This window comes from Geotrypetes seraphini, chromosome 1 (genome assembly GCF_902459505.1).
Source record: "Geotrypetes seraphini chromosome 1, aGeoSer1.1, whole genome shotgun sequence".
NCBI lineage: Eukaryota > Metazoa > Chordata > Amphibia > Gymnophiona > Dermophiidae > Geotrypetes > Geotrypetes seraphini.
In genome coordinates, this window is record NC_047084.1 from 28,322,524 (window position 1) to 28,347,848 (window position 25,325).

General features: G+C 48.8%; 1 protein-coding gene across 4 annotated transcripts in view; it reads right to left on the bottom strand.

Moving 5' to 3' along the window:
* Window positions 1-25,325, bottom strand: part of CERT1 (ceramide transporter 1) — a 418,213-nt gene that overhangs the window by 149,144 nt on the left and 243,744 nt on the right. For all 4 annotated transcript variants that reach the window (XM_033929301.1, XM_033929302.1, XM_033929303.1 and 1 more), the window contains one exon: window positions 23,622-23,714. In XM_033929301.1, the coding sequence (XP_033785192.1) occupies window positions 23,622-23,714 (93 nt within the window). The remainder of the gene's footprint in view (window positions 1-23,621; window positions 23,715-25,325) is intronic.

Here is a 25,325-nt window from a genome sequence, read left to right on the forward strand (position 1 = left end):
GGGGTGCAGAACGGTGTCGGTTATGCTCCCGGGAAGGGAGTCAAAAGGGCTGGGTAGCCTTAGGTGCAGCCGGTGGCTGAGGTTTTTGCTGAGACTTCTGGGGGGGTTGTCTCTTCGTAGGTTGCCTCGCAGCAGGCGTTTGTCGGGGCATGTAACGCCGCTGGTAAATCATGGGTGGCCTGGAAGGTCGAGACTGTTGAGGTTTGGGTTTGGGCCGCAGGATGGATTGAAAAGATTTTTCGTGATCCGACAGCTTCTTGGTAACAGTTTCGATGGACTCATCGAACAGATCAGCTCCCGCACATGGTACGTTGGCGAGTCTGTCTTGGAGGTTGGGATCCATATCGATTGTACGGAGCCATGCCAGGCGGCGCATGGCTACCGCGCTTGCGGCAGCACGTGCCGAGAGTTCGAATGCATCGAAGGAGGACTGCATCAGCTTGAGGCGTAACTGGGAGAGGGAGGCTACCACCTCCTCGAACTCGAATCGAGCTTGAGTGTCTATGAAAGGAGTGAACTTGCGGAGCACCGGCAAGAAGAACTCCAGATAGGAAGAGAAAAAGAAGTTGTAGTTCAGCACCCGTGACGCCATCATGGAGTTTTGGTAGAATTTTCTACCAAATTTGTCCATCGTTCTCCCCTCTCGGCCCGGCGGTACAGAGGCATAGACCTGAGAGGGATGAGAGCGTTTGAGAGAGGACTCGACCAGTAGGGATTGGTGAGAGAGTTGAGGGCCTTCGAACCCTTTATGGTGCACGATGCGGTATCGAGCATCGAGTTTGCTGGGAATCGCCGGTATGGAGTACGGTGTTTCGAAACACTGCATGAAGGTCTGATCCAGCAATTTATGCAGAGGGAGCCGAAGCGACTCCGTTGGAGGGTTAGGTAAATGCATGGTGTCCAGATACTCTTTGGAGTATCGGGAGCCCATGTCAAGGGTCACATCCAGATCATCCGCCATTTGTCGGAGGAATGATGAGAAAGACAATTGATCTGCCAGCGTCGGTTTGTGATACGGGCTGGAGGAGGAAGAGGCCTCCGGGTCCATGGACATCGGGGAATGGCAAGGAGAGTCGGGTACGGGTGTTTCCTCGTACTCCGGTCCCTCCGGTGGGGATACCTCTGATGAGGGGTATCCCATACGTTGCAGTTTTTTCTGCGGTGACACCTCCGAATGGCGTGAAGAGTGCCAGGATGAGTGTCTGGATCGATGTCCCTCTCGGTGGCGGGACGGAGATCGGGATCGTCTGTGCATCGCATGGTCTCCCGAGGCCCCCCAGTGATGGATAGGGCTGGAAGCGGTGGATCGTAACAGGGGTTGCGATGCAGGTTCTTGCGATGCTACCCAAGTCTGGTAAGGAGTGCGGAAGAACTCTTCCTGACTATGCCCAGGGCTTCGATTATCGGTCGGAGGTCTGGTCCCATGTTGGCGCGGGGGCGTAATGGGCTCTAATGGCGGCATATCAGTAAGCGAGGCTTGCCGCGTGGGCATCGCCGCCCTCCCCCGTTCGTCCTCGTCGGTTGTCGAGGTCGAACGGTGTGGGGGAGGGGGAGGGGGCGGACCGCCCCTTTGGACCGGTACCGGGAGGTCACCCTGTATGGCAGCGATGAGCCCGGGTCCGATGGTCTGCATGAGCTCAACGAATTGAGCTTCCAGCATGGACCGTAGCGAAGCCGATAAGGAGGGATCCGCACCGAAAGGGGGTCCTCCTGCACGGACATCGCGTTCCTTCGAGGTCGAGTGCTTCTGCTTGGTAGCTTTCGGCACTTTGATGACCACTGGTGGTATTGTGGAAGGAAGAGGTACCTGAACCGAGGAGACCGGGGCAGGCACCGACGTCGAGCTCGTGGATGGTGTCGGGATGAACGATGCCGGTTTCACCACACTCGATGCGGGAGGGGTCGATACCGGTTTCGCACGAACCGGGGAGGTATCAGATGAAGTGGAAGCTGAAGGATCCTTAGCTGCGTCCATCTTGAACATCGACTCCCACAGTAGGCAACGCCGTTTGAATGAGCGTGCCGTAAGGGTAGAGCAAGGCCTGCATGATTTCGGAATGTGGTCAGGACCAAGACACTGCAAACAGCGTCGGTGCGGGTCCGTGAGTGAAATCGCGCGTTGGCACTTGCTGCACTTTTTAAACCCGGTGATTGGCCGGGACATAGGCTGGAAAATCTCCGCCGCGAGGTCGAAGCCAGTAGGCCTGAGCCACGTGGCCGGCCCGTTTGACCCGCCGGAGGAAATAATCTTTTTTTTTTTTTTTACTGAAAAAGAAATGTACTACAATTAAAATTAAAAGAGAGCGAAAAACGCGGACAAGGAAGGCAAATTTAACTGAATTCAGCTAGCGCATGATGAAGTTGAACTTCTCAGCTCCGCGGAAAGAAAAGAACTGAGGAGACACGCCCGGCTCTCCGGGCGGGAAGGCACCGGCGCATGCGCGGTGCGGGCATCTCGAAACTTCTAAGTTTCTACAAGCAACACGTGCTTGTGAGACGTCCGTATCGGGCTCTGTCTGATGACATCACCCACTAGTGAGAATACCTGCCTGCTTGTCCTGGGATAAGCTGGAGACCTGGTTTCAAGACCTGAAAGCTGAAATGCAAGGGGCCAGAGAGGATGTTAAAATGACAATGGCGGAACTCCGGGCTGAGATTGGGGACTTGGGAGGTCAGGTTGAGGCCTCGGAACAGCATGTTTCCCAATTGGAGGTGACGGTGGAGGAAACTAAAACTGCACTGGCACAGCAGGTGAAAGAGTTGGCTAACCTACAGGCACAAATTGAAGACCTAGAAAATAGGTCCTGATGGAGCAATTTAAGATTCAAAGGCATACCAGAAGATGAGCGGCACAAGGACTGTAAAACAGTGGTGCAGGACTTTTGCAGTCAATTGTTGGGATCTGAGGAGCAGATGGATGTTGGAACTATAGTTCTCTTGAGGCTCATCGTGGCCTGGGAGCAGGTCGATCAGGTGTGCCCAAGGATATCATTGCTTGCTTTGGAGACTACTTGGTAAAAGAAAAAATACTACATGCCGCCAAGAGACGGCCACAATTTCAATGGCACGGAATTACGGTTGGGGTCTTTCAGGATTTGGCTTTATCCATCTCATAAAAACATCGGACTTTCAGGGAAGTGACTCAAGTGTTGAGAGCAGAGGACCACCAATATTGATGGCTGTTCCCGTTGGGGTGTGGATGACAGTGAATGGCTAGTTGTGGAGGGTGGATACTGTGGGTGATGCTTGGCTGGCCTTGAAGGACTTAGGATGTAATAACTTGCTGGCAGAGCCAGCGGCGGTGACCCCTACGAAGGGAGGCAGATCGGTGGAGGCCTGACGCACGGTCACCCGCACCAGTAAAAAGTTGAACCTGATGGAGACCTGAGAAATGGACAGTTTTGTGTGTGTGGGGGGGGGGCCCTACAGTTGCTGTCTCTGGTGCCTGGATGTGCAGCTTCATTCCACATTTTGTGAACTATTGACTATGGGGAATTAGCTGTGTGGAGTAGACTGATTTGTGAGAGATGTTTGGGGGAGATTGTTGGGATGGATGTCTGTGGCCAGGGGACATGAGTGGCTTGGGGGGATGTATGGTGTGTAAAAGAACATTGAAATTGGGTTTTCTTAAGGGATGGCATGTGTGCAATGGGTTGTTTGAGTGTTGTTAGAGGGATTGTGGGTTCAGTGGTTGAGATTTATGGTTTGGGAGTTATTGATATGTTGTGGTGGAATGTGATATTTTGGGAAGGATGAGGAGTCAGATGCCTTTTGGGGGAGACTTCATCTTTTCTCATTGGCTGGTCTGGAACATACTAGATTGGCAAGTGTGGGGGAAGGGGGGTGGGGGAGTTGGGGAAATCTAAGAGTTCAGGGGTCTGGAAAGGATGGGAATTTACTCAGGATCGGGTCATGGAATGTCAATGGGTTAAACTGTCCAGGGAAACGGAGTATTGTTTATAGGGAAATGAAGAGAATGGATTGGGATATAGGCATGTTACAGGAGACGCATTTGAGGCCCAGGGACGCAGCTTTATTGCAACATCTGGCCTATGAACATGTATGGACACATCAAGGACCGCATACTCACAAAAAAACAGGTAGGACTGCAATTTTAGCGAGAAGGGGATTGGGTTTGGTCATTGATCAGGTTTATAGGGACACACAGGGGAGAGGCTTAGCTTTGAAAGGGTCATTACAGGGGCAAAGGATAACCATAATAACTATATATGGCCCCAATGTAGATCAGGTGGAGTTTTATAGAGGACTGAAGGATGATTCGCTGATGTTCATTCAGGGTGTGGTTTTTTTTTGGGGGGGGGATTTCAATGTGATTCCAGATGGGAGGGTGGATCATTCCAAGGGAAGTAGAGGTTCTCATAGAGGAATTCACGGGTATTTAGGGCATTTATGCACACCTTGGAGTTGGTGGACTGCTGGCGTCTTCTCCATGGGACTCAGCATAATTATACCCATTATTCTCATGCTCAGAATACCTATACCCGAATAGATGGGATCTGGGTTTCTAGGAATCAATCGAGTAAGATACGGGAGGCTGAGATTGGTGGGATCCAAATCTCAGATCATGCCCCGTTTTCGGTGGATTGTCTGGGAGTGATGTCCGAGGGCGGGATCCGGTACTGGAGACTTAATGACTCGCTGCTTCATGCTTCTGAGGTACTGACAGAAGTTCTTAACACCATAGCTACCTACTTGGAGTTTAATGATACGTGGGAGGTGTCCGATGGAATTCTATGGGATGCGCTGAAAACAGTGCTGCGGGGAGTATTTATTAAATTTGGAGCCAGATTTAAATGGCGTAGAGCTCAAGTGCAGTTGGGTTTACTTGAAAGATTGATTTCTTTGGAATTGGCTCATAAGAACTTTCCAGATCCCAGACGTTGGCAAAATTGCGCAGCTCCAGATGGAAGATTATAATCATATCCGGGAGCGGTTCCAATCCTGTCTTTACGAGCATAGTAATAAGTGCAGTGCTCAATTAGCTCGTTATATTAAAATAAAACAAGGTTGACCTATTATTGCTAATATTAGAGACAGGGGTAGGAATCTACAGGTTACAGACATGGGTATTGGTAAATCCTTTTTGGATTACTATCGACGATTATATAGTCATGGAGGGGAGGGGGTAGAGGAGGAGGTGGAGGGATTTTTGGAAAGAGTAGAGCTGCCGGTTCTGTCTTCTGACGATTGAGCACAGCTTGATGAACCGGTGACATTGAGGGAGGTTTTTGGAGGTCATTCGGGGAGCCAAGCAGGGGAAATCACCTGGATTAGATGGGTACACGAGTCATTTGTATAAGAAGTCTGGGGACCAGGTAGGACCTTTGTTGGTTGATTAATAAATGGGGTTCAACAGGGTTGCCTTTTGCCTAGTACTATGGGTGAGGCGGGTGTAATGATTGAAAACTGTGATTCCACAAGGCTGCTGCACTACCACCAGGCACTTGGTGAAAACTCTGGGAGATCATGTGAGACAGAAGGGCAGAACCTTGTACTGGTAATAATGATTTCCCACCCAAAATCAGAGAAACTTGCGTGAGGCTGGGTGAATAGGAATGCAAGTGTGAGTGTAAGCCTCCTTGAGATCCAGAGAGCATAACCAGTCTTTTTGATCTAGCAGGGTATAAAAGGACACCAGAGACAGCATCTGAAACTTTTCTTTGACAAGAAATTTGTTGAGAGCTCTGAGGTCCAATATCGGTCGGCGATCTCCTGTCTTCTTTGGAACAAGGAATTATCAGGAGTAAAACCCAGTGTTCTGCTGATCCAAAGGAACCTTCTCGATGGCATTGAGAATGAGCAGATTCGATGTCCTGGAGAAGACAGAACTGTAACGGGTTGGAAGGAAACTCTCTTGGAGGATGATTTGGAGTAATGTTGAGAAAATGAAGAGAATAACCTAATTGCCAATGATGATGGTAATGTTGAAGATGACCTCCAATGGGGAAAGGAAGAGGCAGTTATGTTCATTGAAATTATGCTCTTTAGTAATTGGTCAAAAAGACTGATTTGATTTGGGAGTAGCAGATGTCTGAGATTTATGAGGACACTGGTGTCGCTGTTTTTTCTGCTGTGGCCTGGAAGGTGGTAAAGGTTTTGTTGTATAACGCCTCTGATAGGAAGAAGAGGGCTTGAAAGGTCTAGATGCAGATGACTTAGGCTTAGGATAAGTAATGAATTAAAAGACTTTTCATGTGCTGAGAGTTTTTGAGTTGCGTTCTCAATAGTGTCCAAAAAGCTTATCACAGAGAGGGAATGTTGGCTAACCGATCTTGGAGATTAGCATCCATTATCTGCTAACCTGAGCCATCACAACATCAAGTGATGTTGGCAAGTGATACAGATGACCAAGTGGCAACAAATACAATTGATGAATGGCCCGCATCGCGTTACTCAATGTTGAAGATATCTGGCATAAGCTGAAGCAGTACAGTAGATGCATGGATAGAGAACTGGACACGTCAAGCCATATATGTCCATTGATAGACAGGAGGCGTTGATAGTAAGATTCCGATGGTACTGTCTGGAAGGAGGACTGTTAGATATCGAATAAGAATGGTACCGAGGAACATTTATGGAAAGAGTTGTACTACCATCAATTCAAGGAGCTCCGGTCTTGGATCAGAGCTTGCTTCCAATTTAACAGGCAAAGCTTTCCCCATCTGCCAGATGAATTCCATGAAAGAAACCTTCAGGAGGCAATCTGCGTCTGGGCTGCCGTAGAGTCATCCATTATGTAGGACTGGTACATCGATACTGAAAGAAATGATGGTACCAAGAAAGCACAGTTACTTACCGTAACAGGTGTTATCCAGGGACAACAGGAAGCTATTCTCATATAAGGGTGACGTCATCGACGGAGCCCGGATGAGGAAGCCTCGCAAGCAGACTTGTTTGTAGAAACTAGAAGTTTCAAGTCGACTGCACAGCGCATGCGCGAGTGCCTTCCCGCCTAGCGAAGGGCACGTCTCCTCAGTTCAGATAGCTAGCAGAGAAGCCAACCAGGGGAGGTGGGTGGGTTGTAAGAATAGCTGCCTGCTGTCCCTGGATAACACCTGTTACAGTAAGTAACTGTGCTTTATCCCAGCACAAGCAGGCAGCCTATTCTCACATATGGGTAACCTCCAAGCTAACCAGAATGGGATGGTGGGAGTGTTGGCAATTTAGGAGAATATATTTTGTAATACTGTTTGGCCAAACTGTCCATCCTGTCTGGAAAAAGTATCCAGACAATAGTGAGATGTGAAAGTATGAACCTAGGACCAAGTAACAGCTTTGTAAATTTCCTCAATGGGAGTAGATCTGAGGAAAGCTACGGAAGCTGCCATTGCTCTGACTTTATGGGCTGTGATTCTACTGTGGAGGTGCAATCCAGCCTGGGAATAGCAGAATGAGATACAAGCAGCCATCCAATTGGAGATGGTACGCTTAGAGATAGGATGCCCCAAGTTGTTTGGATCAAAGGAGACTAAAAGTTGAAGAGCAGTTCTGTGTGGTTTGGTGTGTTCCAAATAGAAGGCCAAAGCACGTTTACAGTCCAGAGTATGAAGAGCTACTTCTCCAGGATGAGAATGAGGCTTCGGAAAGAACACTGGAAGAACAATAGATTGATTGAGATGAAATTCTGATACAACTTTAGGAAGGAATTTTGGATGAGTACGGAGGACCACCTTGTCATGATGAAACACCTGGAAGGGAAGGGAAAGCTATGGACAAATTCGGATGTCGTATCTATCATGATGTCCTCTAAAGTCCTCAATTATAATTTTCATTTTATTACTTATTTTGAGTTCCTCATTTCTCTATTACCAAAATTCTTGACTTATTTGGATACTCAAAAGTACTTTGAATTTCAAGAAGCCTTGCTTCTTTATCACAACTCCGATTACATCTCCTCCAGTCATCTTATGATGCCTTCGAGTTGTCTGCCCGGGCAGCTGCTTGCTCTGTAGCCATGCGTCGCCTTGCCTGGCTTTGTACCATTGACATAGACTCTAATCTTCAGGATCGCTTAGCTAATATTCCTTGTGCAGGCAATGACCTCTTTGATGAATCTATCGAGGCGGCCACCAAGAAATTGTCTGAACATGAAAAATCCTTTGCTTCTATTGTCAGACCTAAGCCAAAGCCAGCTCCTGCCAAACCTACACAACTTGCTCCTATCTATCAACGGCGTTTTGCTCCGAGGACAGCTCCTTACAATTGCCCTCCTCTTAAAAAACAGCAGCCTCAGAAGCAACAAAAACCTCAACCTTCTGCTGCACCTAAGGCTACTTAGCCTTTCTGACTGTTTAAAATGGAGCATAACCTCCACCGTTCTGACTCTGCCTTCTTTTCCCCCTATAGGAGGTCGTCTCCATCTTTTTTACCATCGATGGAGGTCAATTGCATCCGACCTCTGGGTACTGACCATCATCAGGGAAGGATACTCTCTTCATTTAACTCAGGTTCCACCAGAGCTTCCTCTAAGAGAGTATCCTTCCCAGACCGCCCTTCTTCTTTAGGAAGCTCAAGCTCTGCTTCATCTCCATGCCATCGAACCAATTCTTCTGGACCAGCAGAACAGGGGGTTTTACTCCGTTAATTTCTTGTTCCGAAGAAGATGGGTGATCTGCGGCCCATTCTGGATCTCAGGGCTCTCAACAAATTTTTGGTCAAAGAAAAGTTTTGAATGTTGTCCCTGGCATCTCTTTATCCCCTTCTAGTGCAGAACGACTGGTTATGCTTTCTGGATCTCTAGGAGGCCTATACTCACATTCCCATTCATCTGGCCTCCCGTCAATACCTCAGATTTCGGGTGGGGAATCTGCATTATCAATATAGAGTGCTGCTCTTCTGCCTGGCTTCCTCTCCCAGAGTATTCACTAAGTGCCTGGTTGTGGAGCAGCAGCTTTAAGGAACCATGGTCTTCAAGTATTTCCCCTACCTCGACGACTGTCTCATCAAAGATTCAACATCCCAGGGGGTTATTGTAGCGACCAAACGGACTACCTGGTTCCTACAAAGTTTGGGATTCGAAATTAACTTTCCCAAATCTCATCTTCAGCCCTCACAGAATCTACAATTCATCGGAGCTGTTCTGAACACTGTCCAACTCAGAGCATTCCTCCCACAACAACGTCTGGAAGCTCTTCTTCAACTCTGTCATACAGTGTCTTCCCGCTCTTCCATCTCAGCGAGACACATGATGGTACTTCTGGGTCACATGGCCTCCACAGTACACGTGACTCCTTTTGCCAGACTTCACCTCAGAATTCCTCAGTGGACCCTGGCATCTCAATGGACACAGGTTTACGACCCTCTTTCTCGACACATAACAGTCACTCCTTCATTGAAGCAGACTATCCGTTGGTGGATGCTCTCTTCCAATCTCTCCAGAGGCTTGCTTTTTCAAACGCCTCCCCATCAGAAGGTCCTCACAACAGATTTTTCGACCTACGCTTGGGGCGCTCATCTTGATGGTCTCCGTACTCAAGGCCACTGAACCAGTACGGATCGTCGGTGTCGTACCAATCTATTGGAACTCAGAACGATCCTCAAGGCTCTCGACGCTTTCCAACATCTTCTTCACAACCAGGTAGTCCTCATTCGGATAGACAACCAAGTCGTTATGTATTATATCAACAAACAGGGAGGGACGGGATCTGCCTCCCTTTGTCAAGAAACTCTGAAGGTTTGGGAGTGGGCAATCCGCCACAACATTTTCCTCAAAGCTGTCAATATCCAAGGGGAGAACAATTGCTTGGCGGACAACTTGAGTCGTCTTCTGCAACCTCACAAATGGACACTCCATTCTTCGCCTCTTCATCACATTTTTTCACAGTGGGGAACACCTCAGATAGACCTCTTTGCAGCTCCACACAACTACAAACTGCCTCAGTTCTGCTCCAGGATATACTCTTCTCATCGCGAGGAGGCAGATACTTTTCTTCTGGAATGGATGAATCTCTTCCTTTATGCATTCCCTCCATTCCCTCTCATTCTCAAGACTCTGGTCAAGTTAAAGAACGATCATGCCACCATGATTCTGATTGCTCCTCAGTGACCAAGACAACCTTGGTACTCCCTTCTACTTCAACTCAGCAGCAGGGAGCCCTACCTTCTACCAGTTTTTACATCTCTGCTTACACAGAGTCAGGGATCTCTGATTCATCCCAACCTGCAATCTCTACCCCTGACAGCTTGGTACCTCTCAACATGACTCCTCTGCAATTTTCTCAATCTGTCAGAGACATTTTAGAGTCTTCTAGGAAATCTACCACTAGACAATGCTATCACCAAAAATGGACTAGATTTTCTATGTGGTGTGCTTCTCATGATAAGGAGCCCCAACATTCCTCCTTATCTTCCGTTTTGGATTACCTTTTGCACTTATCGACTTCTGGCCTCAAGTCTACATCGACCCGAGTCCATCTCAGTGAAATTGCTGCATTCCATCAGCCTATCAAAGGGAAACCTCTCTCTGATCATCCATTGGTTTCCAGATTCATGAAAGGACTTTTCAATGTCAAACCTCCTCTCAAACCACCTCCTGTGTTTGGGACCTCAATGCTGTCCTTGCTCAACTAATGAAGCTTCCATTTGAACCAATTGACAAGGCTCATCTGAAGTATCTCACTTGGAAAGTAGTGTTTCTCATCGCCCTGCTCGACGAGTCAGTGAGCTGCAAGATTAGGGTCTATGTCAATGGTACAAAGCCAGGCTAGGCGACGCATGGCTACACAGCAAGCAGCTGCCCGGGCAGACAATTCGAAGGCATCATAAGATGCCTGGAGGAGATGTAATCGGAGTTGTGATAAAGAAGCAAGGCTTCTTGAAATTCAAAGTGCTTTTGAGTATCCAAATAAGTCAAGAATTTTGGTAATAGAGAAATGAGGAACTCAAAATAAGTAATAAAATGAAAATTATAATTGAGGACTTTAGAGGACATCATGGCATTTTGATAGATGCGACGTCCGAATTTGTCCATAGTTTTCTCTTCCCTTCCAGGAGGAACGGTGGCATAAACTTTGGAAGGATGAGACCTCTTCAAGGAGGACTCGACTAGCAGGGACTGATAACTGTGAGTTGTCAAATCCTTTGCGATGTACAGTTTTATACCTAGAGTCCAATTTGCCTGGAACAGCCGGTATGGTATAAGGGGTCTCCAGGCATCAACCAAAAGTCTGAGACAAAAGTTTGTGAAGAGGAAGCTTAAGTGATTCTGTCAGAGGTTGAGGGAGATGCATGAGTTCGAGATACTCAGAGTATTTGGAACCAGCATCTAACTGAAGATCCAAGTCAACAGCCATTTGACGAAGGAAAGATGAGAAAGATAGCTGATCCGTCAATGCTTTGCCTCGAGAAGGACTCGAGGACATCGAGGCAGCCTGGGTCGAAGATGAAGTTTGGCAGGAAAAAAGGCATCAAAAGAATATGGAGACTTGGACGAAGCAATCCAAACCGCTGCATCTTCGAGGTTCGGAAGTGGAGACCTCGAGCGAGGAGTAGGAGTAGGAGTCGAAGTAAGAGTAGAGCAAGGCTTAGTTGAAGAGGGACATTCTTTAGAAGAAGAACTATGCCTGGAAGTATGCCTTGATGAAGGCCTCGATCATCGGTGAGAACGGTGCTTGGAAGCAGATCTCAAAGATCGAGGAGACTTCGCCTCGGAGACAGAAGCAGCCAATGCCACCAAAGAATGGATAGAACTGGAGGCTGTAGATCGAAGCTCCAGAGACTTGATGGAGGAACCTCGATGCACTCCCAAAGATTCTGCTCCTTGTATAGAGTGTGAGGATTCCTGCCGAGGCACTTGCAAAGATTCTGCTCCTTGCTTCACGTGCTTGGATGCCAGACCAGACACTCGCAGAGACTCTGCTCCCTGCAAAGAGTGTGGAAGCTCAGACTGAGGCAAAGGAAGCGGCTCGACCTCATGGGAGTCTGCAGAATGCCCAGGCTGGATGAGAGGAAGAAGCTTCGGTCCCATATTAGTAAGAAACTGAATGAATTGCTTCTCCAACATGGTCTGGAAAGAAGCCGGTAAGGATGGATCCACATCTGAAACCGGACCACCTGCTTTGGCTGGAGGTTCCACTGAAGCAGTGTAAATGTGCTTCGACTTAGAAGTCTTAGACACTTTAAGCACCACCACTGGAACTTTCTGCTGAGCTATCTGACCTGAGGAAACAGGGGAAGATACAGCAGGTGTCATCGAAGAGAGAGCAGCTGCAAATGACGAAGGTCTGATGAGGCTCGAGGTAGAAGCAGTAGAAGCAGGAGGAGTCTCGGTCGAAGGTGAGGCCGAGGGCGCCTTCGATGTAGAGGGATCGGAGGAAGAATCCATCCCGAACAGCTTCGCCACCAAAAGATGACGACGTTTAAGGGCTCAAGATTGAAGAGTAGCACAGCGCTCCCACGACTTCAAGTGATTTTTCGGCCCAAGGCACTTGAGGCACCAATGGTGTGGGTCCGTAAGGGAAATCGCACACTGGCACTGGCTACACTTCTTGAAGCCCGTGACAGGCCGGGACATAGAAGGAAAAATAGCCGCCGCAAGATCAAAGCCCTTGGGCTGCGGCCGAGCGGCCTACCCCGGCAGACGGATGGAAGATTGAAATTTTTTTTTAACTAGAAATAAAGAAATAAAACAAGAACAGCGTTCGTGAAGGAAAAAATACAAACCGCAGTTCAGAGAAGGCACGAAATAACTAAGTTAAATGCAGAGAGTCAAAGATGGACTTCTCGGCTCGCGGGAAACTGAGAACTGAGGAGACGTGCCCTATGCTGGGCAGGAAGGCACTTGCGCATGCGCGGTGCGATTGACTCAAAACTTCTAGTTTCTACAAGCAAGTCTGCTTGTGAGGCTTCTGCATCCGGTCTCAGTCGATGACGTCACCCTTATGTAAGAATAGGCTGCCTGCTTGTCCTGGGATAAATAATAATCAGTACCGAGCATAAAGGGATCTCAGCTGAACAGAGAGGAAGCGAGATCTGGTACCAGAAGGTCCCCAAATGATGGTACCAATAATAACCGGTACCGCACATCAACGGATTTCGACTTAATAAGGAGGGAGTGAGATCTTGTACCACAAGGCCTCAAAAAGCTATATCTAAGCTGAGCCAGTAGCAATGTAGATGAGAAAGGCATCAATGCCAATTAGCATTGCAGCTTCTTGGCTCTCCCTCCATAGTGCAGCTCTGGCTGGAGTGGACGCGCCAGTACTGTGTGCTATAAAGCTGGTACTAAGATGCAGCAGGATGTTGAAGTGTTGGTAACCTCAAAGAAGAGGCATGCTTCAGAGATGACAGCCTGCATTGAAGAATGATGGCGTCTATATAAACATAGAAACATAGAAAGATGACGGCAGAAAAGGGCTATAGCCCATCAAGTCTGCCCACTCCACTGACCCACCCCAATAAGTCTAGATGCTAGTGACTCGACCTACGTAGGGATCCCACGTAAGTGTCCCATTTTCTCTGAAAGTCGAGCACGCCGGTGGCCTCGACCACCTGCACCGGAAGCTAATTCCAGTGGTCCACCACCCTTTCCGTGAAAAAATACTTCCTGGTGTCACTACTAAATTTCCCCCCTCTAAGTTTAAGCGGATGCCCTCTTGTGGTCAAGGGTCCTTTGGGGAAGAGAATGTCATCTTCCACCTCGACACGTCCCGTGATGAACTTAAATGTCTCAATCATGTCCCCCCTCTCCCTGCGTTCCTCTAGAGTGTAGAGCCACAGTCTGCTCAGTCTCTCTTCGTACGAGAGACCCTTGAACCCCAAGACCATCCTAGTGGCCATCCGCTGAACCGACTCGACTCTAAGCACGTCTTTACGGTAATGTGGCCTCCAGAATTGCACACAGTATTCCAGATGAGGTCTCACCATGGTTCTGTACAGCGGCATTATGACTTCTGGTTTCCGACTGACAAAACTTCTATTGATACATCCCATCATTTGCCTTGCCTTGGATGTGGCCTTCTCCACCTGTTTGGCAGCCTTCATGTCTGCACTGATGATTACTCCCAAATCTCATTCTACTGAGGTCCTAGCTAATGTTACTCCATTTAAGGTGTAAGTTCTGCACAGATTTCTGCTACCGAGGTGCATGACCTTACATTTCATAGCATTGAAGCCTAGCTGCCATGTCGAGGACCAGTTTTCCAACATACGAAGGTCCTTTGTCATACTATCCTGTAAAAAGCTTCCACTTACTATGTTGCACAGTTTTGCGTCATCGGCGAATAATGTTGCTTTACCCTGTAGTCCTCGTATCAAGTCCCTTATAAATATGTTAAAAAGGAGAGGACCCAGGACCGAGTCCTGTGGCACTCCGCTGGTCACCTCCGATGCTTCAGATAAGGTACCGTTGACCACCACCCTCTGAAGTCTACCACTCAGCCAATCATTGACCCATGCAGTTATCATCTCACCCAACCCCATTGATTTCATCTTGTTTAGTAGCCTGCGGTGTGGGACGCTGTCAAAAGCCTTGCTGAAATCCAAATATACTATGTCCAGAGACTCTCCTGAGTCCAACTTTCCTGTCACCCAATTAAAGAAGCTACGTTCCTCAAGGTTGGATTGACACGACCTACCCTTAGTGAATCCATGCTGACTAGGATCCCTAAGATTCCCCTCATCCAAGATCATGTCCAACTTACGTTTAATTAGTGTTTCCATGAGTTTACAGGTAAGGCATGCATCGATCTGATTCGATGGTATGGATGCCTGCAGCACTGGTCAAGACTTCCCAAGTTGACTATGAAGATGATGTTTGAGAATGATGTCGATGTCAATGTCACATAAAATGGGATTGGTATCAAAGGAAAAAATAACGAGACTTAATAGCTGGAAAAGGGTACCTGATATCCAGGCCTAATATACACAAGGTACCGGTAGTTACTATTATTTATTCTAATTTTATACAGCCCTGGAAACCATAGGTATTTCCAGACAGAAAAAGAATATAATGAAGAAAAACTATGACAGGCATAAGAACATAAGAATAGCCTTACTGGGTCAGACCAATGGTCCATCAAGCCCAGTAGCCCATTCTCACATTGGCCAATCCAGGTCACGAGTAACTGGCCAAACCCAAGGAGTAGCAATATTCCATACTACCGATCCAGGGTAAGGAGTGGTTTCCCCTATGTCTTTCTGAATAACAGACTATGGACTTTTCATCCAGGAACTTGTCCAAACCTTTAAAATCAGCTACGCTATCTGCTCTTACCACAACCCCTGGCAATACGTTCCAGAGCTTAACTATTCTCCGAGTGAAAAAAAAATTCCTTTTATTGGTTTTAAAAGTATTTCCCTGTAACTTCACTGAGTGTCCCCCTAGTCTTTGTAATTTTTGACGGAGTGAAAAATCGATCCACTTGTACTCATTCTACTCCACTCAGGTTGGAACAGAGTATCGAGTGATACTGCTGGATACCTGCAATGCCCTTGGTAAGGCGGAAGGCAGAAAATTGCAATAGGCCTTAAATTAAAACAGGAAAAAAGTTTGATACGAAGAAATCTTCATATGGCTACTATCTTAAAAATAAAATAGCGGTAAGTATAAAAGAAAAATTGAAGTGGGAAGGCAAACCTGACTGGACAAAATCCAAGATAACCTCGCGAGATAGCATTAGGAGGAAAGGCACTCGCGCATGCACCATGTGGGCAGTCTTGATGCTTCGCCATAAGCTTAAAGTGACAGTTAAAGTGACAGTACACTTTAACACTGTCCATACCGGGCTCTGTGGATAACATTACCCATCTGTGAGAATATCTGCCTGCTTATCCTGGAATAATTAGAATGACCTGAGCCTAGAGGTTCTGGGTCTACTGTCAGACAGAGTCTTGGGTCGACCGTCCACCACACAAGACATATAGATCCATGGTGAGACCGCACCTGGAGTACTGTGTGCAATTCTGGAGGCCGCATTACCGCAAGGATGTGCTGAGACTGGAATCGGTCCAGAGAATGGCCACCAGGATGGTCTCGGGACTCAAGGAGCTCCCATACGAGGAGCGGTTAGGGAAGTTGCAGCTCTACTCACTTGAGGAACGTAGAGAGAGGGGAGATATGATCGAGACATTCAAGTATCTCACGGGCCGCATCGAGGTGGAGGAAGATATCTTCTTTTTCAAGGGACCCGCGGCAACAAGGGGGCATCCGTGGAAAATCAGGGGCGGAAAACTGCACAGTGACACTAGGAAGTTCTTCTTCACTGAAAGGGTGGTTGATCGCTGGAATAGTCTTCCACTTCAGGTTATTGAGGCCAGCAGCGTGTCAGATTTTAAGGCCAGATGGGATAGACATGTGGGATCTATCCGCAAAGATAGATAGGGAGGGTCATTAGAGTGGGCACACTTGATGGCCCGTGGCCCTTATCTGCCGTCTACTTCTATGTTTCTATAAGGTCATTCAGGCCCTTTCTGAATAACAACAGTCCCTTAAAAGGGAATCTGCTGAGAGCAGCTTTAGAGGTGGAACTTCCAGGTCATTGTCTGATCCAGAGCAGAGCATTCTGCGTGCAGAGATTGAATAAACAGATGCTTTACTCATAACACAAATAATGTCAGAGAGCATCTGCCACATACCGTATTTTCTCGCATATAACGCGCGCGTTATACGTGGTTTTTACGTACCACGCATACCCTTGCACGTTATACGCGTGAGCGCGTTGTACAAAATTTTTTTTACATAGTTCCCCCCCCCGACGTCCGATTCACCCCCCCCCCGCAGGACCGCTCGCACCCCCACCCCGAAGGACCGCTCGCACGCATCCGCACCCCCACCCCGAAGGACCGCTCGCACCCCCACAGCCTCCCGACCCCCCCCATCATGTAAAAGCTCCTATCGGTGTCCTGCTGCTTCCTCTTGGCGGTCCCCACACCCGACACGATTGGGGCAAGAGGGAGTTCAAGCCCTCATGCCCCAGCCAACCGCAGCACCCCTGACACGATCGGGGCAAGAGGGAGCTCAAGCCCTCTTGCCCCAGCCAACCGCGGCACCCCCGACACGATCGGGGCAAGAGGGAGCTCAAGTCCTCTTGCCCCCCCGACTCCCCGACATGATCGGGGCAAAAGGGAGCCCAAGCCCTCTTGCCCCGCCAACTCCCCAACTCCCCATCAATATCGGGCCAGGAGGGAGCCCAAGTCCTCCTGGCCCTGGCGACCCCCCTTTCCCGCTAGTTGTTCGGGCCAGGAGGGAGCCCAAACCCTCCTGGCCACGGCGACCCCCTACCCCCACCCCGCACTACATTACGGGCAGGAGGGATCCCAGACGCAAACCTCCGCCCCCAGGAGGGACCTAAGGCTTCTGGGCCTATTCTGATTGGCCCAGGCGCCTTAAGCTCCACCAGTAGGCGGAGCTTTGGGACGGATGGGCCAATCTGGCCTCATTCCGTCGTTGGCTGCCTGCCGGACAGGCGGGTTTGGCTCCCGTCTGTCCGGCCAACTACACAAAGGTACGGGGAAGGGGGGTGGGGGTGTCGTAGTGGTCGGCCAGGGGGGTCGCGGGTCGGCTGTGGGGCAGTCGGAGGTTCTTGGGGGGGGCGGTCGTTGGGGGGAGGGGGGTTTGCGTCGAGGGCAGGAGGGCCTGGGATCCCTCCTGCCCGTAATGTAGTGCGGGGTGGGGGTAGGGGGTCGCTGTGGCCAGTAGGGTTTGGGCTCCCTCCTGGCCCGAACAACTAGCGGGGGGGGGGGGGTCACCAGGGCCAGGAGGACTTGGGCTCCCTCCTGGCCCGATATTGTCAGGGAGTTGGGGAGTCGGCGGGGCAAGAGGGCTTGGGCTCCCTTTTGCCCCGATCGTGTCGGGGGTGCCGCAGTTGGTTGGGGCAAGAGGGCTTGAGCTCCATCTTGCCCCGATCGTGTCGGGGGTGCCGCGGTTGGCTGGGGAAAGAGGGCTTGAGCTCCCTCTTGCCCCAATCGTGTCGGGGAGTCGGGACCGCCAAGAGGAAGCAGCAGGACACCAGTAGGAGCTTCTACATGATGGGGGGGTCGGGAGGCTGTGGGGGTGCGAGCGGTCCTTCAGGGTGGGGATGCGGGTGCGGGTGGGAGTGCGTGAGAGCGGTCCTTCGGGGTGGGGGTGCGGGTGTGTGCGAGCGGTCCTTTGGGGTGGGGGTGCGAGCGGTCCTGCGGGGGGGGGGTTGAATCGGACGTCGGGGGGGCATCAGGCTTTTAGGGTGGGGACAGGACTTCAAGGGGGAGAGGAGAGTCGGGCAGCATGCGCGGTATACGGGTGTGCGCGGTATATAAAAAGTTCTGTACTTAAATTTGTGTTTTTCGCGTGTTATACCCGTGTGCGCGTTTTACATGGGTGCGCGTTATCTACGTGAAAATACAGTAATCCACTCCAGACAAAAAGAGCTGCGGTAAGGGATCCTTGCCCTCACACTCTAGCATACATAGTCTGGAAAGACAGGCATGCATCACAAAGTATGCCGCTGAGGCCGATTTGACTCATATAAAGGCAACGCCTCGAAAAGCCTCGAGAACCACATCCACATTGCATGTCCTTGAGCACTACATCTCCTTCACTGGAAAGAGATGTGCACTTAGTGACCTGTGCAACCAAGGAATCCACTTTAGGCTGGGCAAAAAGTTGCTGGCAGTCCTGTGCCATAGGATACAACCAAGACATGACTCTCACCACCTTGAGAGACCCCTCTGGAGAATTCCACTGGTCAGAAACTAAGTCATTAATGTCTGGATGCCAGGAAAATGCAGAAAACTGAACCATCACTCCACTCATAAGGGAAGAGGAAATAGATGGAACTGGCTGAGAGTCCAAATTTAGCTCACGCAAGGACTCAGAAATGAGATCCAGCAGTGCTGAGGGCTTAATAAAGCGCAGGACCATGGGATCATCCCCAAAATCCAAAGCCAAAATGGAATCCAAAGTGCATGAATACGTGCCTGTATTCCCCGAGAGGGGAGGTGCATCTTGAGACAATAAGAAAACAGTTAGAGACTCGTCATCATATGTGTCCCCATCAAAGGGATCTCCCAAGCACTAGGCAGTGTTAGACTGTGAGAGAAATGCACCCAGAGGGGCTGAGCCCTCATGTGCAGCGTCTGAAGCACAGCCCACCTTTACCTGGAAAGGATGGCTTTCCACATTAAATTAAATTCAGGAGAAAAAGCTGTACCAGGTATCACAGAGACACCCAAGGATGACCAATTTGCATCTCTTGGGCTCTGTGTCTTCTACACTCTTTTGTGCATGGCGGTCACCATTTCTAGGTCTCAGAAAGAAAAATGCTCAAACCACTGGACTAGCCGCCCTTCCTTCAGCCCTAGAGCACAAAGGAGAAGAGGCTAAGCTGGACATTCCTAACTCTCCTTCATGTGTGGTGCGGCACGGCACAAAGACGCTCCTAAAGTGCACAATTTGCATATTTCTGGCATGGATTAGTGGTAAGAGAGCCCAAGGACTCGGTTCATAGACAAAGGCGCGCCGGACAATTGCCTCAATATGTTGGCATGGAGTCCTTGGGTGTCAGGTCAAAAGCGCGCTGGGACAAAGGCGTGCCCAGACAATTGAGCGCAGCGCGGAGGCGCGCGCCGCTCAAAATTACTGTTTTTAGGGGCTCTGACAAGGGGTTTTGTTGGGGAACCCCCCCACTTTACTTAATAGACATCGCGCCGGCGTTATGGGGGGTTTGGGGGGTTGTAACCCTCCACATTTTACTGTAAACTTAACTTTTTCCCTAAAAACAGGGAAAAAGTGAAGTTTTCAGTAAAATGTGGGGGGTTACAACCCCCCAAACCCCCCACAACGCGGCGCGATGTCTATTAAGTAAAGTGGGGTGGGGTGGGGTGGGGGGATTCCCCCCACCCCACCGTCAGAGCCCTAAAAACAGTAATTTTGAGCGGCGTGCGCCTCCGCGCTGCGCTCAATTGTCTGGGCGCGCCTTTGTCCCGGCGCGCTTTTGACCTGACACCCAAGGACTCCATCCCAACATATTGAGGCATAACTGGAAGTTTTGGAGCTGCAGGAAACTTTAGAAAAAAAAAAAAAGACTGCTGAAATTTAAGATGGCCACATCAGGATTTTGGCACAAAACACACACTTGAAAAAACAAAATAAAAGACAAACCTGGTGAATTTAGGATTTTTGTAGAGGGGCAACACAAAGGAACAAGCACAAACCATTGTAAAGCTGATTCCCCCATGTAACAGCCTACTTCAGCTCTGAATAGCAGCTGGAAAGGGAGAAGAAATCCTACCTCACCCAGAATGTCTCCTCCAATGCTGATCTTTGGGCTGCTAGTTGGACACAGTGTCTGACCAAGTCCCCACCCTCGCGTACCGAAGTATATGCAACTAGAAGGGGGAAGGCGAAAACACAGCTGGCATTCTAAGAGACACCACTGAGCTTCCTACGGATGCCTGACAGCCTGCGCTCAAACCCCTGTCAAGCAGTAGGTGAGCCATGCTAACCAGGGACGGCCCTGAGTTTCAAAAATGCTTCTAAAGGCTGTCTAACAGGTACCACAAGATTATTGGCCTGTCAGCTGCAGACCACCATCTGCTTCTTCTCCATGCAGGTAGAGCTGGACCCACAAACAGGGAAGCTCCCAGCACCATAAACCAAAGAAATCTGAAAATAACTCAAGCAGAGCAAAACAGAAACACTCCTTCTGGCTCGTATTCAGAAAAGAAAAACTGTAGATGGCTGTAGAGCTCCCACTGAATTAGGAGTGTTACATACAAAATCTAGAGTGGATTCCTTCTGCGTAGGCTCGCGGCTATGGGGAGATAGCCCGCTTGTCCAGAATGGCATACCTAAGAACATAAAAATAGCCTTACTGGGTCAGACCAATGGTCCATCTAGCCCAGTAGCCTTTCCTCATGGTGGCCAATCCAGGTTACTAGTACCTGGCAAAAATCCAAAGAGAAGCAACATTCCATGCTACCGATTCTGACTGGAGGGGAGTCACAAGCGGTGTGCCACAGGGGTCGGTGCTGGGGCTGTTACTCTTTAACATATTTATCAATGACCTGGAAAAGGAGGCAAAGTGCGAGGTTATAAAATTTGCAGACGATACCAAACTGTGCGGCAGAGTTAAGACCAGGGAGGAGTGTGAGGACCTACAAAGGGACCTTGACAAGCTGGAAGACTGGGCAAACAAATGGCAAATGCGCTTTAACGTGGACAAATGCAAGGTCATGCATATAGGGAAAAAGAACCTGTTGTTCAACTACAAATTGGGGGGGGGGGGGTATTGTTGGGAGACAGCAGACTTGAGAGAGACTTGGGTGTGCTGGTGGATGCATCACTGAAGCCATCTGCACAGTGCGCAGCAGCCTCGAAAAAAGCCAACAGGATGCTGGGCATCATAAAGAAGGGCATAACAACCAGAACACGGGAAGTCATCATGCCATTGTATCGAGCGATGGTGCGTCCACATCTGGAATATTGCGTTCAGTATTGGTCGCCGCACCTCAAGAAGGACATGGCGGTACTTGAGAGAGTACAAAGGAGAGCAACGAAAATGGTAAAAGGGCTGGAACACTGCCCATACGCCGAGAGGTTGGATAGGCTGGGGCTCTTCTCTCTGGAGAAGAGGAGGCTCAGGGGAGATATGATAGAGACCTTCAAGATCATGAGGGGCATAGAGAGGGTGGATAGGGACAGATTCTTCAGACTGAAAGGGACAGCGAATACGAGGGGGCATTCGGAGAAACTGAAGGGAGATAGGTTCAAAACAAATGCAAGGAAGTTTTTTTTCACCCAAAGGGTCGTGGACACTTGGAATGCGCTACCGGAGGAAGTGATCAGGCAGAGTACGGTACAGGGATTCAAACAGGGATTGGACGGATTCCTGAGGGATAAAGGGATCGCGGGATACTGAGGGAGGAGCTGGGATGTAACACAAGTATAAAAAGCTAACCAAGTAATGAGTATAGAAACCAAACCAGGTCGTGCATGTGCAAGACCGGAAGGTTAGGACTTCGATAGGAAGACAGGACTTAAATGAGAAACCAAGGTGGCAAGGGAGCCTCTTCTGGTGATACAGACAGGTCGTGACTAGTCTGGGCCGCCGCGGGAGCGGACTGCTGGGCAGGATGGACCTATGGTCTGACCCGGCGGAGGCACTGCTTATGTTCTTATGATTCAGGGCAAGTAGTGGCTTCCCCATGTCTGTCTCAATAACAGACTATGGACTTTTCCTCCAGGAAATTGTCCAAACCTGTCTTAAAACCAGTTACGCTATCCGCTCTTACAACCTCTGGCAACACATTCCATAGTAGAGAATGACATGGTAACTGTTACCTGCAGGTGTTCATGGGTAACCCGCAGGATGGGGGAAATATAGACTGGTTGCCGCGGGTATGGGGACAAGGCCATTCACCATCCCCTTTATTATCTTGGTCACTCTTCTCTGAACCTTTTATAGTGCGCTATATCTTTCTTGAGATAATGCAACCAGAATTGAGTGCAGGTGAGGTCACACCATGGAGAGGTACAGAGGCATTATAACATTCTTAGTCTTGTTAACCATCCGTTTTCAAAATAATTCCCAACATCTTGTTTACTTTTTTGGCTGCCGCCACACATTGTGTGGAAGGTTTCATCGTATTGTCTACAATGACATACAAATCTTTTTCTTGGGTGCTAACTCACAAGATGGATCCTAGCATCTGGTAACCATGATTTGGGTTATTCTTCCCAATGTGCATTACTTTGCATCTGTCCACATTAAATTTCATCTGCCATTTGGATGCCCAGTCTTCCAATTTCTTAAGGTCTGCCTGCATTCAATTTGAAGACCCCCATCCTTGATTTTTCCCCACAGGCTGGGGAAATGCTGCTGCTGCCTGCTTCAGTAACTCTCAGGTGTTGCTGTTCTAGAAGAAACCCTCTGCTTCCAGTCACTCAACCACTTTGTTGGAATCTTCAGGCTGCCAGTCGGACTTTCATGGACTGATCCTCAAACCCCCCACAGACCTCTCACTAAAAAGGAAGGAGACAATGCAGCTGGCATAATGAGCACCCTGAGGGAATACTACTAGTGCCTAAACAGCCTGCACTCCAGCCTCTGACCAAGTCAAAAGGAGCAAGCAAACACCAGGAGAACGGCTAGTTGAAACAGGTTCCCAAAGGATGCACTTGCCAGCTGCAGATTTAAAATCTGCTCCTCTCTGTGTAGGCAGAGTAGACCCTTATCAAGAGGGATCTCTGGTTTCTTGAAAAAGACTGAGACTAGAGCAAAAAAATGCAAAACCATCACTAAATAAAAAAGAAATAAATCAAGCAGATCAGAGGACACCTTTCACACTTACCTTCAGAAAGAAAAACTGAAGAGGGCAGCAGACTACTAGGAGAAGGAAGAGGTTTCAAAAGCTGTGATTGACATCTTTCTGTAGGATGTCCACGAGAATGGAAAGAGTACCCTAAGGTTCAGCATACCACTCATATTGCACTGGAATTAAACTTTGTTGCCACATAAATACTACATAATTGCATTGTGCACTGATAAATATGTATTCTAGTTAGTTCCCTATTAGGACTGCTTTTTTAAAGTTAATTGTATTAGCATTTTTCTCAAATAGGAGAGCAAATACTTTTATACCATCATCCAGTTCTGGAAGAAAAGTAGGCAGGATAGAATGCCTACCTCGTAGTCTGGCCCTCCAAAATGGGATTTTTTCTTTAATTCTGTCAGGGCATTTTTATATGCCTCTTCTATTCTTCTTCTTTTTTCAACTTCCTGTAAGAAACACATATAATTAAACTAAGCAAGAGATATTTTTTTTTAAGTGTGTGTGGTGGTGGTGGTAGGGGGATGAGGAATGATAGTGTTAGAGAATGAAGGATTATTTGTATGTCTCAAAACAGATTTTTCAAATTATGGGGAACCACAAGTACAAGGGGGCACTCAGAGAAATTGAAAGGGGGAAGGTTTAGAACAAACGCCAGGAAGTTCTTTTTCACCCAGAGGATGGTGGATACATGGAATGCGTTACCAAAGGATGTAATAAGCAGGAGCATGCTACAGTGCTTCAAAGAAGGTTTGGATAGGTACCTGGAAGACAAAGGGATTGAGGGGTACAGATAGGAGTAGGTTATAAGGATAAGATTAGAGGATTAGAGGCAGTTACAAAATTAGTCAGGGACACTGTTCAGGCAATTAGGCCTGATGGGCCGCCGTGGGAGCGGACCGCTGGGCAAGATGGACCTCTGGTCTGCCTCAGCGGAGGCAACTTCTTATGTTCTTATATCAAAAAGATCAAACAGCAATATTGCTATGAATGCTTGGCAACCATAAGCCAGTCATCTCTGTGGTATCTTTTCTAACACCTTCTACTTAAACCCAAAAAGTCAGAAGGCTCTTGAAGCCTTGCTTTCAGAGTCTGTATTCATACTGAAAATCAAGATCATGTAAGCTTTTGCCCTTCTGCTCTACAGGAGGTTTTCTGTCCTCCTCGCCTTAGGACACCTGCGTTATGGTTTGACAATTGTACTGTCCCAGTCAAACTCCCCACCTGCCAGAGTGGGTTGTTCCTGCTGGGTACCAAGAGCTTGGAGCCAGAAGCAACTACTCCTCGGGACTTGCTGCACCTTCCCCCCCTCCACCACCCTCAGCCTCTCAAGTGAAGTGAAAAAATAAGATAAGATTTTGTGACAGTCAACTATAGCAGAGATATCAAGCTATCTGGTTGTAGGCTGGAGACTTTCACCATCCCTGGTTTTGAACATACATCTCAAAGCAATGTGGAATAAATTTTACTGCCTTTTTTTCCCCAACTGAAATCAGTGTTGCACGTCTCATAATGTACCAGCATGGTGTGGTCAGAAATCTAAGATGGTTCCAAATTTTCCAGCTAGAACTAGGTAAGATGGCATCTCTGCTAAAGTAATTAATATAAATACAGTGGTTTACGAGCATAATTCATTCCAGAAGCATGCTCGTAAACCAAGTTACTCGTATATATAAGCGAGTTTCCCCATAGGAAGTAAGGGAAACTCGCTTGATGCGTTCCGACCCACCCCCATCCCCCGAGGCCAGTGGCGCTGCTCCACCTTAACCCCCCCCCCCCCCGAGGCCACCGGCGCTGCCCCACATCCCCTCCCCCTGTGATCCGGCATCCCCCCTCCACTCACGTCACTCTCCCCACCGCGATTTGGCATCCTCCATGCACCCACCCACCCAAACACATTGGCTTACCCCCATATGGCACCGGCACCGGCACCAACGCACAGGACATGCCGGTGCCCGAAGATCTGCCGTCATCCTTTTGCTGAGCCTTGAGCATCTGCGCATGCTTAAGGCCTTCTAGTTTCACTCTCTCCGAGAAGACGGCAGATCTTCAGGCACCGG